The sequence below is a fragment of the Parambassis ranga genome, chromosome 8 (assembly GCF_900634625.1).
Source record: "Parambassis ranga chromosome 8, fParRan2.1, whole genome shotgun sequence".
NCBI classification, from domain to species: domain Eukaryota; kingdom Metazoa; phylum Chordata; class Actinopteri; family Ambassidae; genus Parambassis; species Parambassis ranga.
Genome location: NC_041029.1, coordinates 17,249,757 through 17,273,765, shown reverse-complemented (window position 1 = coordinate 17,273,765; position 24,009 = coordinate 17,249,757). Strand labels below are relative to the sequence as shown.

At 44.6% G+C, this 24,009-nt stretch overlaps 1 protein-coding gene across 4 annotated transcripts; it reads right to left on the bottom strand.

The window, feature by feature from the left end:
• Nucleotides 1-9,108: 9,108 nt before the first annotated feature.
• Nucleotides 9,109-23,764, bottom strand: LOC114440443 (histone acetyltransferase KAT7-like). 4 transcript variants are annotated; one of them, XM_028412886.1, is made up of 15 exons: nucleotides 23,567-23,764; nucleotides 21,957-22,101; nucleotides 20,519-20,716; nucleotides 18,939-19,223; nucleotides 18,770-18,852; nucleotides 18,337-18,423; nucleotides 17,121-17,219; nucleotides 16,918-17,028; nucleotides 16,201-16,392; nucleotides 15,108-15,197; nucleotides 14,754-14,894; nucleotides 14,563-14,656; nucleotides 14,307-14,453; nucleotides 12,312-12,418; nucleotides 9,109-12,231 (listed from the first exon to the last, which is right to left on the bottom strand). In XM_028412886.1, exons 1-15 carry the CDS (start codon nucleotides 23,579-23,581, stop codon nucleotides 12,133-12,135), a joined length of 1,893 nt encoding a protein of 630 aa, XP_028268687.1. In that variant the 5' UTR covers nucleotides 23,582-23,764; the 3' UTR covers nucleotides 9,109-12,132. The 4 variants fall into 4 exon arrangements, with proteins under 4 accessions (XP_028268687.1, XP_028268685.1, XP_028268688.1 ...); XM_028412884.1 differs by lacking the exon at nucleotides 23,567-23,764 and adding an exon at nucleotides 22,226-22,910; XM_028412887.1 differs by lacking the exon at nucleotides 23,567-23,764 and adding an exon at nucleotides 22,226-22,906 and having other exon boundaries at nucleotides 16,939-17,028.
• Nucleotides 23,765-24,009: the final 245 nt, after the last annotated feature.

Genomic DNA, 24,009 nt, shown 5'->3' with positions numbered 1-24,009 from the left:
TGTCCATGCATCACATGCTACACACACACACACACAGCAGGGCAAACACCTCTGCAGCAAATGATTGAACAGTCTAATTATAAAGTGAACATCCAGGCGTTTTTACGAGCAGTGTTCATCACCTGCAGGGATGCTGCTCAGCAGGGAGGGATTCAGCCTCAGACCTGGAACGTATGGAGGAGATGAATGTGATGTGGATTCTGTGCCACGGGCTGAGCTCATAAAGAACCTGTCTGCTGCTGTTGTTGCAGCTGTGTGGCCTGAGAACCAGCTCCTCCGGCCCGCAGTCCGTCTGTTTGATGCACCTGTAAGCACAGAGCTGCGTTTCTGACCACACACAGTAACTCAGAGTCAAAACACATCCGTCTGATTTAAAGCTGTTTACACAGCTTCAGGCACATTTGCATGAAGGAATCAAATGAAAAGCAGCTCAGGTTTGGGACTGAGACACAGAGGAGGGCAGCGCTTTGTCAGCCCGTCCTCAGAGGAAGACACATCATGAAGTCAACACTTCACTCACTGTAAACACACTGTGTGTAATTCTCCAGTCCAGACTGTTGAATTACGGCCGACACCAACAGACTCAACAAGCTCATCAGGAAGGCTGGCTCGGTCCTGGGAGTGGAGCTGGAGTCTGTGGTGGAGGTGATGGAGAGGAGGATGCTGAGGAAACTCCTCAGTATTGGTAACAACACGTCTCACCCCCTGCAGGACACACTGCTGTCCTACAGGAGCACGTCCAGCGGTGGACTGAGACTACCGAGGAGCAGCACAGAACGCCACAGGAGGTCCTTCCTGCCAGTGGCCATCAGACTGTATAACTCCTCCCCTTTCTGTAGGAGAGGAGCTAATGATCATGGCATCACTGTCATTCCCTCCACTGGTCTCTATGTATGTTTACTTAGCACCTTATATCTCCATATTTGTATCCATGCATCATATATTGTGCTCATACTGTACTCTGATTGGATTATAGTGACACTTATACTCTGTACTTAACTGCATTTAATGTAACTTGATACCTCTGGCACATGAATTTCCTTCGGGATTAATAAAGTTTTATCTTATCTTCTTTGCTACACGTTCATCGTGATGGTACAAAGCACCATCTTCAGCCAGCTCCTCGGCCTGTGTGACCTTAAACCGAGTCACGGTTCGCCCATCGAACCTCGAACGACCTCCTGATGCAGCTGATCAATCATTGTGGCATTTCTCTTCTCTGTGAGGATGTGTTGAAGTTTTTCTTGTACACTACCTCAGAGTTCATATTTCCTCTTCATCACCTCATCCTGGATCTGATGAAGATCAGATCCACGTTTAGCCGTGTACAAAGTCAGCAGCCCACACACCGCAGAGCTGCAGACCGGCAGGATTTATGCGAACAGACGACCTCTGCTGGGACCTCTCTCAGGCCACAGCGCCGGCATTAAAAACAAAGTAACAAACGTCCATTCATTTGTTCTGCGTCCTGGGTGTTATAAAAACAAAGATTTAAAGGTAAATCGACAAGAAAACATTTAATGAAACTGTTCAGATAAAACTCTCTGACTGTCAGACCGACACAAACTGGAGAGAAGCGTCTCACACATCTTGTGGCACATGGGGTTAAAAAAAAAGGTTTTTTTAAATGGTCCTAAATCACAAGGTGCAGCTTTTTGTGCCGAGGCCTCGTGTGTGTGTTCAGAGCGACACTGAGGTCAGGCGGGAGGAGCAGGGAGGTGAGGGGAGTCTGATCAGACACATGAAGCTGATCGGCTCTGCGGCCGGCAGCCTGACACCAGGCGGCCTCACACATCACCAGCCGCATCTCATTTATATATATATATATACATATACATATGTATATATATATATATATATACATATGTATATGTATATATATATATATATATACATATATATATATATATATATATATATATGTTTTCATGCCAGACATGTTTAGGATGCCAATTACTGACTCTTAAAAACGTGCTGTGTGTCGGCTTGGCTCGTCCCTGGAGGACCTGCTGGCAGTCTGAGTGATGCCTCCTATTTTGTTTGGCAGAAACTGCTCCCCTGATGATGAAGCCTCATATCAGACCTCAGCAGGGGACAGTAATAAGAGACGAACCAAGACACACACAAAGATAAGAATCTTCTCAGAATCCTTCTTCCAAGAAGCAAGTCACATCCGGAGAGAATCCATACTCCAAATCTGAATCTACATGGATTCTCTAGTCCTTCCTGCTCCGGGCACAGTCGATAAATGCAGAGAGCGATATGTTCCACATGAGAGTCGATGCAGCAGAGCTCCACTCTGTTCTGATCTGAGAGCTTTAGTGTCAAAGAGGAGAAGCTGGAAGTGTCTGGAGCTGTGGAGCAGGAGGCATCGATACTGACGACCACCGAGCAAGAGGAGCAGAGAGCTGGACAGGTTCTGTAGCAAGAACAAGGGGCCACACCCAGACCTGCTGTGGGGTCTGAGTCTTCAAATCCAAAGCTGCATCTCTACACTTGGGAAAAGTCGACTTTGGTTGTATCTGGCGCCCACCTGTGGTCGTATCTGAACGTCAGACATGTTGGCGAGGATGGGAGGGGGTTAACAGAAGCACTGACCGGAAGCTGCAGGGACACAGGTTCCTGTTCTCCTGCTCGGTGGATGACCGTTCATGTTGATCATGTAGTGACCACAGGTTGGACACTACTCGTCCTGATGCATTGTGGGATACATTGCGAGCACTTTTATAGGCTCTAGAACTTCTCACTACACATCTGGACAGAACCACAACGTGCTGACGACACTGTATAGAACCATCAGGGGTTGATGTTGGACACAGGAAGAAGAATTCTTTCAAAGTAAGACAGCAAATACAAAATAAAAGCCATCACACTGTTTCTGTTGCATGTGGCCTCCTCCTCTTTCACGTCATCGTATGAACATTCATTTCTACAATTATGTGAGTCATGCCATCATGGTAGAATGGTTGAAGATAACTGGGGTAATTAGGTGGTGAGTGTGTCCGGTGAAGCGTGCAGCCGCCCGGCGTCACACCGACGCAGGCGGTCTGCGTGCGGCCCAGGTCTGGGTGAAGGAATCGATCCTTCAAACTCACATTCTCTCTGCACTCATGCTGCAAACAGCGAGTCCAGGAAGAAGTCGACTCCTCATTTTTATTCACATCACCCCAGATTATATGTTACGTGTAATTATGTATAATTTGGAGGCCATTTTCTGCTGTCAAAGCTTCTTCTTTTCATCTCGCTGTTGTCTTTCTGGTCCAACACACCAGAACAAAGAAGTCAAAGCATGACGTGCAGCATCATGGGAGCTCCCACAGGCCGCGCAGCTGCTCGCCGATACAAGCAGCAGCACCTGGTACACAGATCCACACCTGTGGTCCTCAGATGTTTTTCTGAGCTCGGGGTTGTTGAGATTTTACAATAATAGAGCACAATGTCTGTATACACATGGTGTGTATTGCTGCAGCATGGATGCAGACATGGCTCAGCAAGGAACATGGAGCCTTGTTCTGTCAAAGTAGCTCATTTGAGCCAAACTGCTGCAGCTATAAACTTTTATGTAGATGACTAGCTGCACATCGGTCTGTTTGTGTTGATGGCTTAGCCGCTAGCTCCCGCTAGCAAAAATACACAGTGGTGGAAAGTAACTAAGTATTTGTACTTTGTTACTCTATTTAAGTAATTTTTATGTATTTATACTTTACTTAAGCAAAATAATAGTGCATACTTAATAATAATAATAATAATAACACATCGAACTTACCGTATATAGCGCTTTTCTGGGACACTCAAAAACGCTTTACAGATGCATTATTCATTCACACCACATTCACACAGTGGCAGTGGTAAACTACAGATGCACAGCTCCCCAGGGAAGATGTGGGTGCCAACGTGCACCTACGGACTATGGACACATCCATACAGCCGTGAGTGCACTGGAGGCAATGTGGGTAAAGTGCCTTGCCCAAGGGCACACAACCATGCTACTAGGGCAGAGCCGGGATCGAACCACCAACCTTCCGATTATTGGACAACCCTGCTGTTACCTGCCCTCCTGTTACCTCTCCTCCACTACATGTCTCCAGTGTCTGTAGTTCCTTGTTCCATGTGATGAACACAGTGCTGGACTGATGTGAGGTCAGACTCTGCATGGAGGTGGTGTCACGCTGCAGCTGTGTTTCTATAATGAGCCTCAGTCATGATGCCGGTGCTCTGGCTCAGTGAGCTAACTAGTACCGAGCTTCAGTACTTCCTCCACCACTGAACACAGAGTGCACAACCTGTGTTGTGCGTAGTTATTTTAATCCAATAACACACATCTATCTATAAATCTGGAAAATAAAAAAAGCTCACACACACTAACAGTGTAAATGACCTGGTGAACCACAGTGAGACAGACTCATGCTCCTGCTTCCATTGTCAATAGGTCCTGATTGAAAAGAGGCTGATTGCAGGTTGTCACTTTTTGAGATGCCACAATCCAAACAATGTGTAGAACAGGAATATCTGTCATTAGCTCAGAAAGAGGCTGATGCATAAATGACAGGTCAGACGTGAAATTGATTGATACTAGTGAAGGTCTGACCTGGACCCAGAGAACGGACTGTATAAAAACCACTGATGAGAATAATGATGCAGATCGACAGGACAGGACACACTACAGGTCACATGATGAGCTTTAAAAACGTTACGTGAGTCACACTTTACTCTGAGCCGTCTCAGCACCTTCACAAGTGTCACAGCAGCGTCAGATGACAGGAGTAATAAATAAGGGCACAAGTGGAGGTCTCACTCGGCACTTGAGGTCCATCATTATCTGTCTGACATATGCAGGCCGGGCTCCTCTCGCTGGGTTTGATCCAACTTTGTGTGAATTATGTTATCCACTCTGTCTTAGCTTTGACTCCCGGCGCTCCAGAAGGAGCGGGGTCTGTGTTCTTTGGAGAAGCTCAGAAAAGGTTAAGACGTGGTGAGCCTGGTCCCCGGGCGGCTGTTATCTGAAGACAGATACGCCCGAGCGGCGCACTGGGTCTCTGAGCGATGGTCCCTGCAACATCATAAACACTGTCACTGTCTGTTATTTGATAAATAAATTGATTGGTCCTTTGAAATTAGATTGTTGAAGTTCAGTATTTTAAAGAGGAACATGTAGGAGACCACAAACGGTTCAATAGCTGGAACATTGAATATTTGATGAAACACTGGTTTGCTCATAAATCAAATAAAATCAATATTTCCATAGAAATATAGCACCAAGTCTGACAGCAAGGAAGAAGATCTGGATTCTTGCTGAAAGGGTTAAGGTCAGGGTTGGGGGGGGGGGGGCACCATTCAAAGTCTACAGTCTGCTCCACCCACCTGTGAAGCATCAGGGCCTGAAAATCACCTTTCACTGGGGGGAAGGTGACACGAAACATGATGCTGATCTGCTCCCAGCTTTAAGGGTTAAAACATATGTCAGTCAGTCTCATCCTCACCTCAATGTGATGAAGAACAGGAGTAAACCAGAACTACGTCTGACACAGAGAAGGTGTTTACTCAACCGCATGAGACAGAAAATACTCACTTTGATAAGAGGAAGCTGGGAGGAGGAGGAGGAGGAGGACGAAGAGGAGGAGGAGGAGGAAGAGGACGAAGAGGAGGAGGAGGAGGAGGAAGAGGAGGAGGAGGAGGGGGGGGGGTTATAAGAGCCAGCAGAGACCTTCACTTCTGATCAAAGTGCAGAAAACAAAGGTTTCCTTTGAAGGGGGTCCAGGTTAGTTCGCCTCTGTATGCGTCCAGATCAGGGAGGGTTCTCCTGACCGTCTGTAGCCGCTCTCATCCTGACGATGGAAGCTCTGAAGTTCGCGGTGCTGCTGCTGGTGGTCGTGTTCGTGCAGGTGTTCGGCACGCTGGGGACTCCGGTGTCCGGCGAGGACGAAGACGGAGAGGTCTGGACGATGGAGAAATGGCAGGTAACAAATATTTAAAAAAATTTATTGATTCAGATTATATAGATTAAATAACCGGATTAGACACAGACATCAAACAGAATGAGTTTCTATAAACCAGCCGTGGCTCCCGCTAACTTTTAATCTCTCTCTGTTTACACTGAGCAGTGCTACAGAAATAATAAGGATTAGAAATAATGTCTATAATTCACGTGTAATCTGTCAGAATGAAGTAATCGCGCCTTAAACTCACTAAAACAAAGGGAATTCGCCCGAAGTGTCGCGCGAATTTCTAAGCGAAAAAACTTCGCTTATAGTCCTAGACGTTAAAAACGATTAAAGAAACAAAAAGAAGGACACGACCTGTCGCACGGAACACGGACACGCCGTGGACGCGCTCTGCTGGCGCGCCGAGCGCTTTCTTTGATTTTTACTTCGGCTGAATCAAGCGAACAGGAAAAACTTCGCTTCGCTTTCAGACTGCAGTTTTAGGATCCAGGAGAAATTCTGCATGAAATATGAACTCACATGTGAAGCAGAGATGGAAATCTGCCGCGGATGAAGAGGTTCTAAAGACATAACACCCTCTGTGTGAGGCAGCACATCAGGTCAGAGCCAAAAGCACATTATTACATTATGGTCATGGAGAATCTGTAATAATAAAGTTACTATAGAGGAAAATATATAGTGTAGGGAGAGGGTAAAGCTCATAAAACCTGTTTAGTTTCAGCAGGTTTTCTATTAAACAGCAGGGAATTAAAACATTTATATTAAGAACTTGTCACATCTGTGTGTGTGTCTGTGTGTGTGTGTGTGTGCAGGGCTACCCACTGGAGCGGGGGATCACCATCCGCCTGGCAGATCTCATCAAGCGGTCCAAGTCGCAGCAGTTCCACGGCCTGATGGGAAGGAGCTCAGGTAAAACACACATAATGCACATTACTGCACTTTAAGGGCGGTTCAGAGCTGATCTACGGAGCCCAGCTGCTCTTCTTCTGTCCACAGTCTGTTATATATCTTGGTCATTTTTCCACTGCAGCTCCCTGAAGTGTACTTTTTCGTCCCCTCTCTGTTTCAGGTGCATCTCAGCCTGTGAGGCTGGGCAGGAAAAGTGAGTTTAATCACATCATAAGAGCGACGCTGAGGCGTTTTATCACAAAGATCAGTTTGTTTCCTTTCACACTTATGAAGGAGTTTGATGTGTTTTATGTTAACAGGGAATAAAGGGGAGATGTTTGTGGGACTCATGGGCAGAAGGAGTTCAGGAGGAGGTGAGACCAATCAATACAGAAACAAAACGACTTTAATCTCAGTTTTTATGGCGTTTTCTTCTCTCTGTGAGAAACACGTCCTCATTTTCCTCTCGTCTCTATTTTCTAGACTTGGAAGAAGATTGGAAATCTGACTCTTACTGACGACGACAAAAAAAACAAAAAACAACCACAATCAAAGCTCCATGTCGACTGTGACGTCCTGCTCAGTCCTACGTTGTTGATCGACAGGACGTTGGTCTCCTGGACCGAGAGCGGCGCTCTCCACACCTGTTCTACTCAGCTGAAGCTGCTGCTGCTGCCTCTCACCACATTTCATTGGCTGTCCATCTCTGTCCAACTGTAATCAATACTATCGAGTCCTATTTAAAAAAAGTTGTACATGAGTTTGCTTATTTCATGCCAAACCCATTAAAGGTCGTTACGTTAACCCCGTCTCCGTCTCATGTCAATGTTAATGTGGAGAATGAGCAGGTTACAGCAGCTTTATGGTTTTTATGACAGTATCATGTTGCAGAGGAATGAATAAAACCAACAGCTGTAGCCTCAGTCCCTTAAAGCCAAGAGGTGGAGGAAGCACTGCAGCTCGGTACTTAAGTAAAAGTACAATTACCCAGCAAAATATATACTCAAGTAAAAGTAGAAGTGCTGCATCAACAATCCTACTTAAGTAAAAGTCTTAAGGACTTTTAAATGTACTTCAAAGTAAAAGTACTCACACACTGAATATATATGATTGATTTCCAAAGGATGTGAACAGGTTAAAATAATCAAAGTAAAATGGAGCATGTGTAGTTAATGTCCATGTTCAGTCCAGAAGCAGCTGTGGACAGGTCTGTGTGTCATGAGGCAGGCTGTGGGCATCAAGTGAACAGAGAGGCTGCTGATAACAAACAGGCATTCAGCATGTTTACTGTGTCAGTGTTCCTGCTGTAGATTCATGTGATGATTCATGTTCATCAGACATTCATGGATGGACCTGTGTTAGCAGACAGCAGCTAACTAGTTAGCTCACTGAGCCAGAGCACCGGCATCATGACTGAGGCTCATTATAGAAACACAGCTGCAGCGTGACACCACCTCCATGCAGAGTCTGACCTCACATCAGTCCAGCACTGTGTTCATCACATGGAACAAGGAACTACAGACACTGGAGACATGTAGTGGAGGAGAAAGTCCAGGTAACAGCTGCAGCATGGAGTCAGAGGAGAAAGTATGAGCTATTATTTTTACTTAAGTAAAGTAGAAATACATAACAATTACTTAAGTACAGTAACAAAGTACAAATACTTAGTTACTTTCCACCACTGTTAAAGACACTCACCCTGCTTCATTCACATACTGACTCAGGAGTGTCTGAATCGTCGCCAATAAACTCCTTTTCAAGTAAATTTGAAGAAGTAGTAACCTGAGGAGACTAATGACATGAACAGAGCAGGTGACGGGGGACCACCACTGCTCCTCCGCTTGCTGAATGTTGTTGACTTCCCTCAGAGATCAGTGCAGTCAGCCCCTCTAACAGGGTGACCCCTCTCCAGGCCGTCCACTACAGAAGCACTCAGAAAACAGAGGCCGTCACGTGGATGCAGACCTCACTCATTTCTGGCTGTTTGGATTCTGCAGTGGACAAATCTCTCAGGATCCAGCTCAGAAGTGTCAGATCGTCTCTTGATATGTTTGAGGACACAGCTAGCTGACAGGTCGGTCATTTGGAGTTTGTTGTGTCAGTTCTGCTTTGACATAAGATACAAAACATGGCAGCCTCCGCGGTGGTGGTGGCCGTTTGTCCGAATGCTCCTCATTAACTCTACAAAGCTGACCAGGCTCAGCAATCCACCTCCTTCAGGATGCTCTCATCGTGTTGTTGGGGCGACAGCGAACACACACAACACGTCAGACAAAGCTCAACATTTGTTTCACCATTTATTGAGAGAGAGAGAGAGAGAGAGAGGAGAAGGTAACGGGGTGTGGGAAGAAGCGAAGTACAAAAGCACAGCTGAGCTACATATCAATGTCGCGCTACTTCTGTATGTGTGTGTGTGGTTTTAATAGGTTGCAGTACTACAACAGCTTGCTGGTGACATATGGGAGGTGAAGGAATGCTTGTGGAACCTATTCAGCAAGGTGCTCGTCTATAGCTGCCATTGGCACAAAGAACACAACAAAAACACAACAACACATGAACAGAGCCGGATGAAAAGGAAGAGGAAATAAAAGGACAGGATCAGCAACAACAGCGCGAGGAACACTTTCAGATGATTAACTGTGACTAATTCTGATGTTCCAAACATCTCAGGAACTTTTTCTTTCACCACAAAGTGATTCACGGTCTTATTGAGCTTTTTACCAGCTCCACATTACATTCAGGCCCCATTTTCTGACGGGGTGAGAAAAGCAAACCGAAGCCATACCTGAACATAAAAAAAAACAAGAAGTAAACTCAAGTTAGTTAAGTGCACTTTCCTGTTAATGCACTTCAGAGTTATGAGTCTTTTCAACTGGCAGCAGATTTCAGACAGATATATATTGAGAGCAGGTGCTAAAAGGATGAACGCAGCCTGTCAGTATCGACTTTGTGTCTGCCGGTGACAACTCTCTCTCTCATAGAAGATCCGACAAAGACCAGAAACAGAAGAAAACAATATCACCTCATCCGAGGATCATGGCATCGAATAAACAACGACGACGAAACAGAGAAATGCTCCGAGCTGGTGAAATGTAAAGGCAGCATTCTGAACAGCACAGAAGAAGAAGAGAAGGCGAAGGATTCCTCCACAACACACAAAAAAAAACATAAACATTGATTCGGTCTGACACCGGTGGCCACACACCTCCAATTTCACAGCCAACCGCTGTCGGAGCTTCTGTACGAGGTTCAAAGGAACATTTCAACGTTCCTGGAACGTGTATTAATCTATAGCTGAGGGTTAGCCGCCATCACTGAGAACGCTCTCGTATCTGTAGGATACATATGAGGCACCGGCCAGAAACGGACACGCCCGACTTCATCAGGACAAAAGACACATTTTGTCTTTGTGCTAAGCTGCACTAACCAGGTACGAGAAGGGTGCACGCTCAGAGAAGCCCTGACTGCCCTCGAGTGTTGTGGCTCTCCATGTGGCCTGTTGGCACATAACTCTGCCTGTACGGCAAACTATTCGCAGATCAATAAATATGGGGATTGTCAATAAAATAAAATGTATCACCCACTGTAGGCCACACACATTAGAACATTAAAAAAAATCCTGCTGAGCTAACACAAAAGGTCCTTGTCCTACGCCCTTGTAATATTCTAACTGCTCACAGCAGCAGTCATGGAGCTAACGTGTAGCGACAACGTGCAACAGTGACACGTTTTGATTGATCACTTGTGATGACATGAAGTAAGCCTGTGTGTGTGTGTGTGTGTGTGTGTGTGTGTGTGTGTGTCGGGGGTGCCTTTAGATTCTCCCTCCTGTACCTTTTAGACACATTCAAATTCAATCTTTTGTTTTAAGATAAATATTTATATTAATAAGGAAGCCAGTCCTAAAGTAGACATTCCTCTACGCTCTACGCAGTTAATGTATTATTTGTTTCTCAATAATATAAATAGCATATTTTTTAAAAATCTAATAAAAAAACAAACAGTTGTGAAGCTACGCTTTTTAACACATTTAAAAAAAAAGAAAACAACAGAAGCTTAAAACGGGCCGTGGCTTTTTTACAGTGGTAAACCCTTAGAGGTAGAAGAGAGTATCAAATGTCATTGAGAACTTGAACAAGTGATGCGAAGGACCCAGAAATGTGCGGACATTATGAACACATGTAAAGTGTTTCCCTCCAAACGTGGCCATTGGCAGCTATAGCTCCCTGGCTAACGGACTGATGGTGGTGACGGGGTTAAATACTGGAACACAATGTTTGCATGAAGCGGAGTTGCTGTTAAGTTCTGGGTTCGAGCAGCCGCTAGATTCAGCTGTAAATGAGGGAACAAAGCAACTGTTACATTATTTCCTATGGGAGAAATGAATGTTCTCTCCCCTTGTTCCATCTGAGGAGAGGTAAATGAACGTCGGACGTCCTATTCTTGGAAAAAAGCCCCGACTGGTCCGGTTTAATCACAGCCACCTGGTTTATGTCTGCCAGGATGCGTTAGCATGAGTCAACGTGCGTCTCGGCCTGCGCCGCGTTGAACTGTGAACCGAGCGGCGCTGGTTCGATACCGGCTGTCGGCAGATTGGATTACGGCGCTGCGCCTGGTGCTCTGTGCAAATTAAGTGTCTGGGAGGAGGAGCGCTAACTGTGCATCATTACTGTCACTTTTCAGGTGACAGATAAGGTCAGGGAGATTATCAGCAGCCGCCCCACACACACTGACATCACTGCGGCACATTACTGCAGCAGACTGTGCTGGAGGGGAGCACATCATCTGCATTAGCTTCTATCTGTGGATGATAAAAGGCTTTAGATTAGAACTATGTGTGTAAAATACATGAAACCTTTTTTATATACAAAATTAAAACATTGTCTTCTTTTTGTTTTGACTTCATTATGGTCACTTCTTTCCGAAGAAGCTTAACCATTACATTGTTCTTCTTTAAGTGCATCTGTTGAGCCTGATAACTGTCCCGGTCCATTTGTCTCCACACTTATAAGTTTCACTAAAGAGTCCTCCTTGATGTCTTAGTTAGATTTTCCTGAGCCACATTTCCGGATATTCTGCCGATTCAGGTCCAGGTTCGGGCTTAAGTTCTTACGTTTTATAATGGAGACGGGCGTCGCATGCCTGAGCTAATGCTATATTCGTAGTGGCTGCTTGAACCCAGAGCAATGGCTGAGTGTCAGTGACGGTGCTGTAGCTGTGGGGGTTTAGAATCAGGGTCTGTGAAGCATGCCAGTGTACGGAAGAGAATCTGTCGGGTTCGTGTGTGAAATGGAAGCATCGTCTACGTCCCTTTGGGCGGGGTCCATTTTAAGGCTGTGGGGTCAATGGTCTTGCCGTTGCCGCGTTTGGTCTCCTTGGCCTTCCAGTCGTCTATAAGGTCCTTCAGGGACAGAATAAACTGTTAGTTGGTGTAATCACACGCCGGCAGTGCAAAAGTGACGACCTGACCCGGGTTCCTACCTGTCGCTTTAAAACCAGGTGCTTCCCCTTCCAGTATTTGAGCATCTGGAGGGACTGCAGCGTGCTGACGATATCCACCGGGTTCACCGCTGTTTCCTGGCTGATCTCTGAAAGGTTATACATGCGACATGCGTGTTTTACACAAGCTGCATCTGCATCATTTCATCCTCTAGCTGACAATGCCACCAAGAAAGAATCATGCTCTCCTGCAGCAAAGCCTTGAAGTGCTTTTGTTTACGAAACAGGTTTAAGTTCATCAAATTCTCAAATAGCACCATATATTCTTTATGTCTGGGAGGCCAGATGCCGACATTCACAGCTCTTTATGAAATGTGTAACTAATCAAAACTATGTTGAATGACGTTAAAAATCCATTTTTACTATCGTATGTTTGCTAATGTCCACAGTCACAGCAGCAGAGACGGAGCTTTACAAACACTGCAGGACAGCGTGTAGGACAGGATGACTGTTATTTGTGTCGCTGTGTGTGACTTCCATCCTCCTAAATGAACAAATCAACATGCAGAATTACTGAAAGGGCTCGAAAGAAAGAGAGGAGACACAAAGAGGCCCGTACGTGAGGGAACACAGCGTTATTACTGCATGATGTTATTACTTTGGCTCGTTGCTGCCGTCTGACGCTCCTGACAGTCCATTATTTGACGCTTTTGTTACCTGTTTTTATTTAGGCTGCCAAAAGGCTGCTGGATTGTGAATCGGTAACTCAGTTAGTTGTGCACAATAGTCTGTCTCCGATTGTTCTAGTGGTCAAGTAACATGATTTAGTGCCGATGACAGGCAGTTCCTTCCCACAGCAGACATGCGTAGCAGCTTTTTCAGTATAGTTGGAGGTATTCACAATTTTCCTAGTCGCTCACAAGAGAAATATTAAAAACACTAAAAATCCAGCTTTTAGCAGCCCCAGTACGACTGTGAACCTGAATTTCATCAAACTGAGCAGCCTCACAGGGCGGCAGAGTGCAGTTGTGTTTTGGTTTTCATCACAGAGGCAGCAATTTTTTCCAAAACAACAAGCAGAAATAAAAGTGACACATAAGGCAGAACAGGAAGCTCCTCCAGTCCCGTTTTTTTTTGTAGAAACAGCAGATGAAGTCACCTGAACACCGACTTATTGTAGCCTCAGTGCTCTTTGATCCATTTACAAACTCTGACACACTTGGATTCATGTGTGCACATAGTGCATACACACACACACACACACACACACACACAGCGTCCGCACAACACAAGACGGTAGGGCTGCAACGATTAGTCGAGTACTCGAGTAATATTTGAGAGCAAAATGCATCAACAACTAATTTAGTATTCGATAAATCGTCATCAGAGAATGATACTCTGGATCGTGGTGTAGCGGGATGATCTGTGTTTTGGGTGCAAGAGGTCCTGGGTTCAAAACCCGCATGAGCCTTTTATAGGTCAGTGCGGAGTAAGTGTTGAGATTTGAGATTTGAGATTTCGGGCAGACGTGGGAATTGGTGAGCGGACACACAAACACACACACACACAAGGGTTTCGGTGTTAGGCATGGAGGTGGCTGCAATTGAAGCGATGACAGATCAGTGGTCCAAAGTAGTCGTCCACTACTGAAATAGTCATTAGCTGCAGCCGTACTTATGTGAAAATCATTACATTCACGTTATGATCCAATTACTCGAATAATCGCAAAAACAATCGGTGACTATTCGATTATCAAAATAGTGGTTTGTTGACAGACTGATGGATTAAGAGGAATTACTCAACCAACAACCAACATAATCAAAATACTTTGTCCTTAAATCCAAGATGAAAAACAGTTAAAGTTGGTCTCCACGTGGTTTCTAATTAATTGGCTACTGTTGCAGTCACATTTTAAACTTCAATGCTAATCAATACTTTTTTTTTAATTTAACAATAGATCAGCTGGTGAGTTTTTTTTAAGTGTCCTTCAGCTTTGTGTTTTATGTAACATGGCTGATTTGGCATTCGAGCTCTGACCTTTGATGGAGATCTCCTTGCCCTGGAAGTTGTTCAGGTAGCGCAGCAGCACCTCCTTCCAGTAACTTCTGTAGCTGATCAGCCCCAGGTCAGACAGCGGGCGCTCGGGCGACCCCACCTTCTCTTCCACCTTGGACAACAGGTAACCTGACGAGCAAAGTCAGACCAGCTTTTTGTTGCCTGAAGTGTCGTTGAAAATTAAAACAACAATACTAAAGAAGACACAGAGATGCATAAAAAAAAGAAATACACTCACTGAAGTCTATGAGCATCTTGCCGTATCCCTGCCTCATGTACTGCGGCATGGTCAGGATGCAGGACACATTGTAGTTCAGGAACGAGTTCTTCTCCTGCAGAAGGAGAAGAATTAAAAGAAGGTTCAGACATTTCAAACTCCACGTAACCTTTCCTGACGCCTTGGGCTGTCAATTCATCTTTCTGTCCTACCTTGGAGAAGTATCCAATGAGGTGACACCCTGTGTTGTCGGCCTCGGTCATGACGTAGAAGAGGAACGGTTCGACGTCGTAATACAGAGTTTTGTGGTCCAGGAAGAGTTTGGCCAGCAGACACAAGTTCTGACAGTAAATCTGAGAACAAAACAGACGTTAAAATAAAACACACAGTCGGCCAACGTTAAGCTTTATCATTCCTACAGTCAAATCACATTATAATTTTCCGGTCAACCTTTACAGTATCTACTGTCTTTACTGGCACTTATACTTAAGTAGCATTCATCAAGCTGAAACGTGTTTTTGTTGCTGTTGGAAGTGATGCGAGGCCATGAAACGATGCTCTCTCACCTTGTTCTTCTTTCCATCAACCTCAAAGACGGAGATGTTCCCTTTCCTGTAGATCTCATCACCCGGAGGATGCTTCCACACACATTTAGCCTTCAAGAGATAACAGAGCGCGCCACAGGTGTAAAAGTTAATAAACATCTCACCTCTTAGTTTCAAGTTGCAGCCAGACTAAAGGTTTCCATTCACACCCTTCAGTGTGCAGCCAGGCTTAAATCCAGGTGAAAAATGGTCCATACTGAAGCAACAGCTGCAGCCATCTCCCGAATATTAGCTCCAAATATGAGCCAACTGTTGAATTTCTAATTCTGCTTTTAAATATTTAACAACAATGGCCAGACTCAGTGGAAAACTAAAACAGAGAAGCACTCTGAGACTGCACCAGACGATTAAGCTATACCGCCTATCTAAATAGAGTGGTCTAGGAAAGAAATTATGAACTCAGCCTCAGGTGTTGAGATAATACAGTGAGACAACAGCCCTGAATTATTCTGTCACAGTCCATTTTCACTATTTTTGTTATCGATGATATTTGAAATGAAGAAAGACAAAGCACAGGTCCTCAATTGTATCGTCAGTGCTGTATTTGAAAATGACTGACACATGGAATATGTGAACTAAACAGCACCTAAAATGACATTTAAAAAAATATTCAAGTTTACAGTTTATTATGATCTCAACTCTATAATGCTGGACACAAATCAGCAACAACAACACAAACATACACAACCGTTCAAATGTTTGGGGTCACTTGGAAATTTCTTTATTTATTTTTTCCAATGAAGATAACATTAAAGTAATCAGACTACAGTCTGGACATTGTTCATGTGGTAAATGACTGTTCTAGTTAGAAAGGCTGGTTTTTAGTGGAATATATACAAAGGTGTACAGAGGCCCTTTCCCAGCAGCCATCACTCCTGTGTTCTGATGCTACATTGTGTTAGCTACTCGTGCTAAAAAGGCTCATTGATGATTAGAAAACTCCTGTGAAATGATGTTAGCACAGCTGATCAGAGAAGCTGTAGAACTGGAGACCCCAGACCTTTGAACCGTAGTGTAATTGTTTCAGGACATAATGGGCTCAGATATGCCTTACCATGTGTCTGCGCAGAATGGTCTGGCTCTTCATATATTTAAGGCAGAACTCGCACATGTAGAGCCTCCCAAGGCGAGCGTACTCCTCTGGGTATGGAGAATGGTACCAGGTGTCCAGCTCGTAGCGGCCAAACACAATGGTCTTTATCATGTTGCTGCCTTCCGACACCTGACCGGCCAGACGGAGCTTCTCCTGCATGGTTGGGACAGCAGCAACATGGGACCGAGGTACAAGGAGGACAAGAAGGAGGAAAGGGGGGTAAAAAAAAAAACTCAATTATTCAGGGAAGAGGATCAGATGATTCAGAGCTTTAAAACCTCAGTGGAGGGAACCATCAAGGTTCAGGAAGAAAATAAGAATGATGAAAAGGAGTGTACGAAAATAAAAACCACGTTCAGTGATGTGAAGTTTGTTCTTAATTTAAATAGAAACCAACCAAAAGCCTGAAATTAGCCTACGACTGGTTGACGGTAACAGCTTTCTCATCTGAATGTGTCAAACGTACGAGAGTGGAAGAAAGAACAAACACAATGACACAAAGGGAGCGTCCGACTACCAAAACTATCACAGACTCCTCCTGTGGCTGCTGAGGAGGCTTTTCAGACTGAAACAGAGAAGAAGAGGAGTAAGGCAGGACAGGGGGGGGGGGGTCAAAAAGAAAAGGGAGGAAGAAGAAAAGACAAGGGGGCGGGGGTGACGATGAGTTTTCTCTCTTACAAGGTCTTCCGAGGCACGTGCCTGCGCTTTCCTGAACAGCTCCAGGTCGTAGTCGCTGGTGATGTTCTCCAGCAGCGGCTCCCGGCTCGTCCCGTGACTTTGACGGTGCTCCTGGGAGTTAGGGGGGAGCAGGAGAGAAATGATTGCACGTGTTTGGGTGCTTTTATTTGCTTTGTTTCATACAATTATCCACACCCACTTACCATGTACTTGTCCTTCTGCTCCTTATTGAGGCCTGAATTCCTCTTCCTCCTCAGCTCCGTCACCTTCTCTTTGTAGCGCAGCTGACGGTCTGTGGGGGCCTGATTACAAACAGAGGCAAGCATGTTAAAGGTCGGGGAGGAGAGTTCACTCTGATGCACTTTGTGTTAAATTAGTGTAACTTCTCTTTACAATCCGATAGCAACCGATTAGTTCGGCAGTTTCTCATTAAAACGAAGAATATGAATCATCTGAAGCTATAAAACACTAAAAACATCATCAATCCTCCGGGTGGACCCTGTAGGAGTATTGGCTGGTTGTCACTCTCTTCCTGCTCTGTGCACCAGAGAGGTACGTGCATGATGGCCGAAGTCACAGACCGCAGCTCGTCTTCAGGTGATACGCGTCCATGTGATTGGAGGCGTGGCTTCGGGGTGAGCTCCGAGAGAAAGGGGCGTGTGTTTACTTTAAATCTGGCTGACTCTCACTCTCACTGAGTTTTTAAATCTCCTCCCCTACCTTTAACATTTATGCAACCTGTAAAGAGCTTCCTGGTTCATTGCCTTGAATATCTGATGAGAATATATAGGGGAAGACATCTCAGTAGGCCTGACTGTTTGTAGTAAAAACACTGCCCAAACATAAAAGCCTCCTTCAACTGAATGCATTTTTTTTGAATCATGTGAACTCTGGATTTAGACACAGCTGATTACTTTCCAATACTAATGATATCCATTGTTTTTAAATCACCAACGTACGTTGACAGCATTGGTTGTGCCACCTTAAAACTCCACCTTCACTAACTAACCGAAACTTTAGGTTCCTGCTCATGGACCACAAATGTTACATAACGCAGTGTTGTCGTCTGCTGATTAGCGAGCAGCACTCCTGTCATATAAACTAATGGATTATGTCAGACTGTGACATCGGCCCTCTGACGCTGCTACTCTGATAAGAATCGCAGTGAGGAGGTGCTGCTTCCGTGTAGGGGGAATTCCCTTTTTTTTTTTTTTACAAATACACACAAACACAAAACTGTGTCACAGTCTACAATTAGACATGGGAGCTCTCGGAAGGGTCACGGCCTCTGCTGACAAAGAGAATCACCGGGAGAAAGTGTGTGCCCATTTTAGGTGCGAGTATCTGTCACTGTGTGTTTGTATGAAGCGCCGGTGTGTGTGTGTGTGTGTGTGTGTTTGGTACATCTTTGTGTTTTACCTGGCTCCTTGTGGAGTGTCTGTTCTCATCCTGGCGGTGCGACAGCGCCCTTTCCTCAGTCTGTTTGTCGCGTGTTGAAGCCTTGCCCTGACAAAACATCAACACCGTCTACTACCAGCAGCTCAAAAACAACCCCGCAGCAGCGACATAGCAGCCACCTCCTCCGTGTTCCTGGAGGCTTTGCAGCTTGACAATTTTAATTCCACTCTGTTTGGGTTTCCTCTACCGGACACTTGGCCACAGAGTGATGGCAAGCTGTGACTAATGAGTGATATTAAAAGAGAATAAACGATAAATATAGCTGATGCAATCATGCAGTTGATTACTGTCAGAAAACTGTTTGCATCATGGTTTCACACTCACTCCTTAGCCCTCGGTCCATGTTGACAGATCTTCATATGAAGTGTGTGTGCGTGTGTGTGCATGTGTGTACCTTGCATTCATCAGCAGAGAGGTTGTGGTACAGAGGGCATCCCGATATGGAGAAATGTCTCTCGTGTCTTCCTGTCAGATGACCTGAGAAAAACAAAAGCAGGAACATAAAACCAAAAAGTTTTACAAATAAAACTTAAAGTGTGATTCCGTGGTGGCCGTGCCCCCACCGAGCGAGTTGCAGCCGGGTGTTGGACACTTCATGTTGAAGTTGTAGCTCTCGTGGAAGCGCCGTCGTTTGGGCCGGTGGGAGAGGTCGTGGGCTGCAGCTTCTTTGAGCGACAGCTCTTTGGCCAACCGCTCGTCCTCCTCTTGGGAAACTACAATATCGTTGCTCGAGGACACAAGGTCGTTGCTCGGGCTGGAAACTTCAATGTCCGACTCCGAGGATGGGGCGTTCCCCGTCGGGGTTCGAGGAGGGGTCTCGTCACGATCCGCTCCCTGTTTTATGTCTGCTGGGTCAAAGCGGGACAATAAAAAGGATTTATTTTTTGTGTGCGATAAAAGTGTCTGCCTCCATGCATATACAGATGTAGCTGACACCCTCCAGCACTGGCTACCAGCAGGGAAATCCAACAGCAACAAATGATGTTATTGCAGGAGAAGATCAGTGTGTGACCTCTGAGACTCTGACAGATGAATGGAGGGCCATAATAATAATTCAGCCTGTTTCCTTTCTAATATTTTCACTGACACTGGGCTACTTAAGCTGTCAATCAATCAGACACCATGATGGCAGAGCAGTGGCAGCAGTAGCTTTGGGTCGGTGTGTTATCATAGGGGGCATGTAAGTATTGAAATTTTGGCCCAAACACAATCACTGTAACTACACCACCGTTCAAAGGTCTGGGGTCTCCAGGTCTACAGCTCCTCTGATCAGCTGTGCTAACATCATTTCACAGGAGTTTTCTAATCATCAATGAGCCTTTTTAGCACGATTAGCTAACACAATGTAGCATCAGAACACAGGAGTGATGGCTGCTGGGAAAGGGCCTCTGTACACCTTTGTATATATTCCATTAAAAACCAGCCTTTGTAACTAGAACAGTCATTTACCACATGAACAGTGTCCAGACTGTAGTCTGATTACTGTAAAGTTATCTTCATTGGAAAAAAACAAAAACATTTTGACCCCAAACTTGTGAACGGTTGTGTATGTGTATCTGTACTTGTGGAAAGAGACACTTATAGTTAAAACAGGCTCTACGTTTTGCCCCTTTAAGGTTTTGTCTGGAGTTTTAATGTGTTATGTGACAGCCTGACAGACAGTTACAGGATTTTAATCTACAGGTATTTTGTTCCTAATGCTTTCTCCTCTAATACAGCTACACTGTGACCTGTTGGGCATGTTCTGTTAATTTGTTTATTACTGTCGTTTCCTGCTGGCATTTAGATTTAAATTTTCATACCACACAAACAAATAAAGACTATTAAGGTGAGCTCAAGAGTGCGAGACTTAATATGAATAAAATCTAATAACATGATAATCTAATGGATAGACGGTATATCACCTGTGATTGTTCCTGCTGTCTGGAAAAGTCATTTCCAGTGACAAAACACACAACCTGGAATGTCATCTGAAATTTGTTGTAGCCAGGAACTCATTGTGACTGGACACAGTCCTCATCACAACAATTACTCTGTAAGGATAGACCCAGAGGACACGTCCCATCTATCCACCTAATTCCCATGTTATTCCTTCTCCCGTGTCTACCCCTCATCATTTGTTATGAAGCGATGCTGGTCTTACCATTAGCCTCGGTATCCGAGCCAGACGACCTGCTCTGACGCAGTGGGTATTTTTTGGCTGTGGTGTTTGCCGCCACCTGCTGGCTGCGAGTCACTCTGCGCCCAGAGGAGAAAACCGATGCTGCCACTGCTGCCGAATTCAGGCCTTCGTCAGGAACCACAGCGGCAGGAGAACTGCTACGTACGGTGTTGCAATTATCTAAAAAGAGAGAAGAGAGAAGAGTAATGTTTGACACTTCAAAATCGTCAAAACGGGGGGAAAAACTCATTTAAAATTACATATATTTTAGTTCAACCCTGACAAAACAAACAACTTGATCCCAAAAAAACAAGAAAATAATCCACTGACAATCAAAATAATTGTCCTACTTGAGTGTCTGCATAGATTCTTCCAGAAATGGGCAGTTTTGCCAAGAACCAAAATGGATTTCTTAGCAGTCCACTCAGCAAAAGGCTAAGAAAAGATTACCATAACAACATTACTTGTTGCAAAATGGCCCTCGTAGTTATAAAGAGATGATCACAGAATGCTCTGAATCCACTTCCCTCTGGAGAAAACTAGGCTGTGTGTTGTTTCTAACCCTGCGTGAGGATGAGGACAGCGCAGCCAACTTCTCTTCAGCAACAAAAAGTAGAAGAAACAGTGTCAGCCTTTCATTCTCTGTTGTAAATCCCCTCCAGCAGACACAGCAGAAAGAGGTCACACAGGGGGTGGGAGCACAGTTCATGTATTTGTGTGTGTGTGTGTGTGTGTGTGTGTGTGTGTGTGTGTGTGTGTGTGTGTAGTGGGGGAAGGTCAGGCTGTCTGAACGGATTCATGCTTCATGGCAGCCAATGCACAAACGCTACTTAAACTGGAGATATGAGGAGAGTTTGAGGCTCTTTCTACTGACCCTGTATTCAGTGGACACTATAGGATACAACTACACTGCATGTGTGTATGATTGACAGCAGGATCATTTATAAAGTACAAGATGGAATACGTTAAATATACATTTTTGAGCTTTATGGTGAGATGAAAATGTTAAGTAGAGGAGGTAAAATCTGACAAATATTTGAAAATATTGGCACTGCAGTCAAATAAACCAGTGTAGTTACACCACCACTTGTATGTCTCTTTAATTTGAACCGTATACATTCAGTATTAACAGTTGAATGTTACACAAAGTCTGCAAACCAACTCAATATTACTCGTTTCATCCTTCAGGACTTCAGAAGTCTCTGACTGCCACACAAGGCTAAACATACATGTTAGCATGCTAGCTCGGCTACACAGACTAACATCAAATACTATCTTTTCTGTGCACTTCTGCCCTTTAAAGTCCGCCATGTTGTCTTACTTACCTCTGACGCGCTTTGGTGGCCTTCCGAAGTCACGATATAACTGGTTAACGTGATATTTTTAAGGCATTATATTAGTAAAAGTTGTAAATATTTACCTTGTGAGCTCTGGCTGAGGCGCAGGGACGCACGAGTCAAGCGCGTGCTGCTGCGCCGATGCGCGCTCTCGTGCTGTTCGGCGTGCTCGAGATCGGCGGAAAAGTCCGAGTCCTCCGTCCCGTCCGAGCTGCTACCTGCGGTCCTCTGGGGAAGTAACGACAGTTATCAGACGTGTTTAGCGTCACCGAGCTGCACCTGTGTGACCAGGGACGTAAACAAGACACTTGTATGTGTTTGTTTTAGTAATTTATATATATATATTTTTTACCAGCGGATAATTCAACAAAGATCCCATGCTGAGGGGAGGAGCGTCAGTCCATCAACATCTCCTCCGGCTCTCCTGCGCCTTTTCTTGTTAGTTATTACTCAAAATGCGAATAATCTGAATGACCAGGAGGACGCGGAAACCGCACACACACCTAACCACAATTTACCACCATGCCTGAGAAGCCTCTTTTCGCGTTGATACCCAAAGTGCATCTGTCTGTTTGTTTACAGGGCTGTTAGCAGAAATGTCCAACAAAAAAAAATGAGGAAAACAGTTAAACGTCGCAGAAACGTGGCTTTTTTTTCAGCATTATGTGTCGAAACAGCACGCTGCCCAGCACACAGAGTGGATGGGGGGGGATCCTAAAGCGAAGAGCTCACACCCAACACCAAAGACCAAAAACCCAGCTAGGGTGGGGGTGGGGTGGGGTGAGGGGCAGTCGAGCAGCAGCCAACATTGTACAGATAACATATTGTGGAGGGAGGGGGGGGGGTCCTTTGCACGGTGAAATAATATGCATGCAAATATAAACAATAATAAATAAAGAACAAAGATGATAAATGCAGAAAAGAAAAGAAGAAAATAGAAAATAAACACGGTATCTTCAAAATAGTGTTTTAGGCAATAATAAAAAAACACTGTTCTGTTTTATCATTGAAAATAATAAACTTTAAAGCACTGATAAAACTGGCAAAATACATAAATACAATATATAATAGACATCTGTGCGCGGTGAGGAAAGCACATTTGACAACTTCACAGCAAGAGGCTGGGAGCTCAATTTGCATACAGCCAATTAAATTAAAGAGGGGGCGGGGTTTACAAAGCCCAGCCAATGAGCACACAGTTGAACCCGAGTCTGTCCAATCACAGCGTTGTTTTGGTACGAGCGCTTGTTCCGTCCTCGCACCCAAAGAACAGCCTGTTCCTTTTTTAAAAAAAAATCTGTCAGCTAAAGCTACTGTTACTCACGTTCAAGCCCTCACTTAAGGTGGTAAAAATCTGAGTATTATTAGCACCAATTAGTATTTTTTTAACCTCTTAATTTCCTTCCGGGTACCACGAAGCAGCGACATTTAAACAACACATTCCTGCAACTCAGCAATACACACAAGCTAGCTTAGCTTCTATTCAGCAGCAACACAAATCAACAGTTGTGATCCAGCGAATCCTAATATTCACGATACAAACGCAGGTTATGGGCGCAGTCTCGTATAAACACATTTGAGGCCACAGGCTCCGTCAGAGTTGTATTTTTGCCTCTACGTCGGCTAATATTAGCTATGACGTTATGTTGTTGTCTGCACTAACGATTGAGTCTACAGCAAATGTCTACTTTACCTTTCTCCGGGGCATCTTTGTTTTATTTTTTTTTTAAAGATGTGACGAGTCCTCTCTGGAAAATATTAACCTGCACTTTATCTCACGTTTATATATGAAGCCTAACAACAACAAACCAGCAGCAGTTGACATGAGCCAACTCAGCTGAAAAAGCGCATAAATGTCTCCGCACTTCCTGGTAGCTACTGCGCAAACTCGTTCCCTGTGTTGGGTCCGTTTACAAGAAGACCCCGTGTGGAAACACGGTATCGCTCGGACCGAGTCGGATAGATTGTAGGTTTAACATACCTATAAGGACTATTAACTATTAACTACAAAACAAAAAATATTATGAATGAGCTCTTTACAGTAACAGTAACAGTTGGGGCATGTTAAATACCGGAAGTACTTTGAACAAATTAAAAAAATGTTTTATAGATTTGGTACTAACAGCAAAATGAATA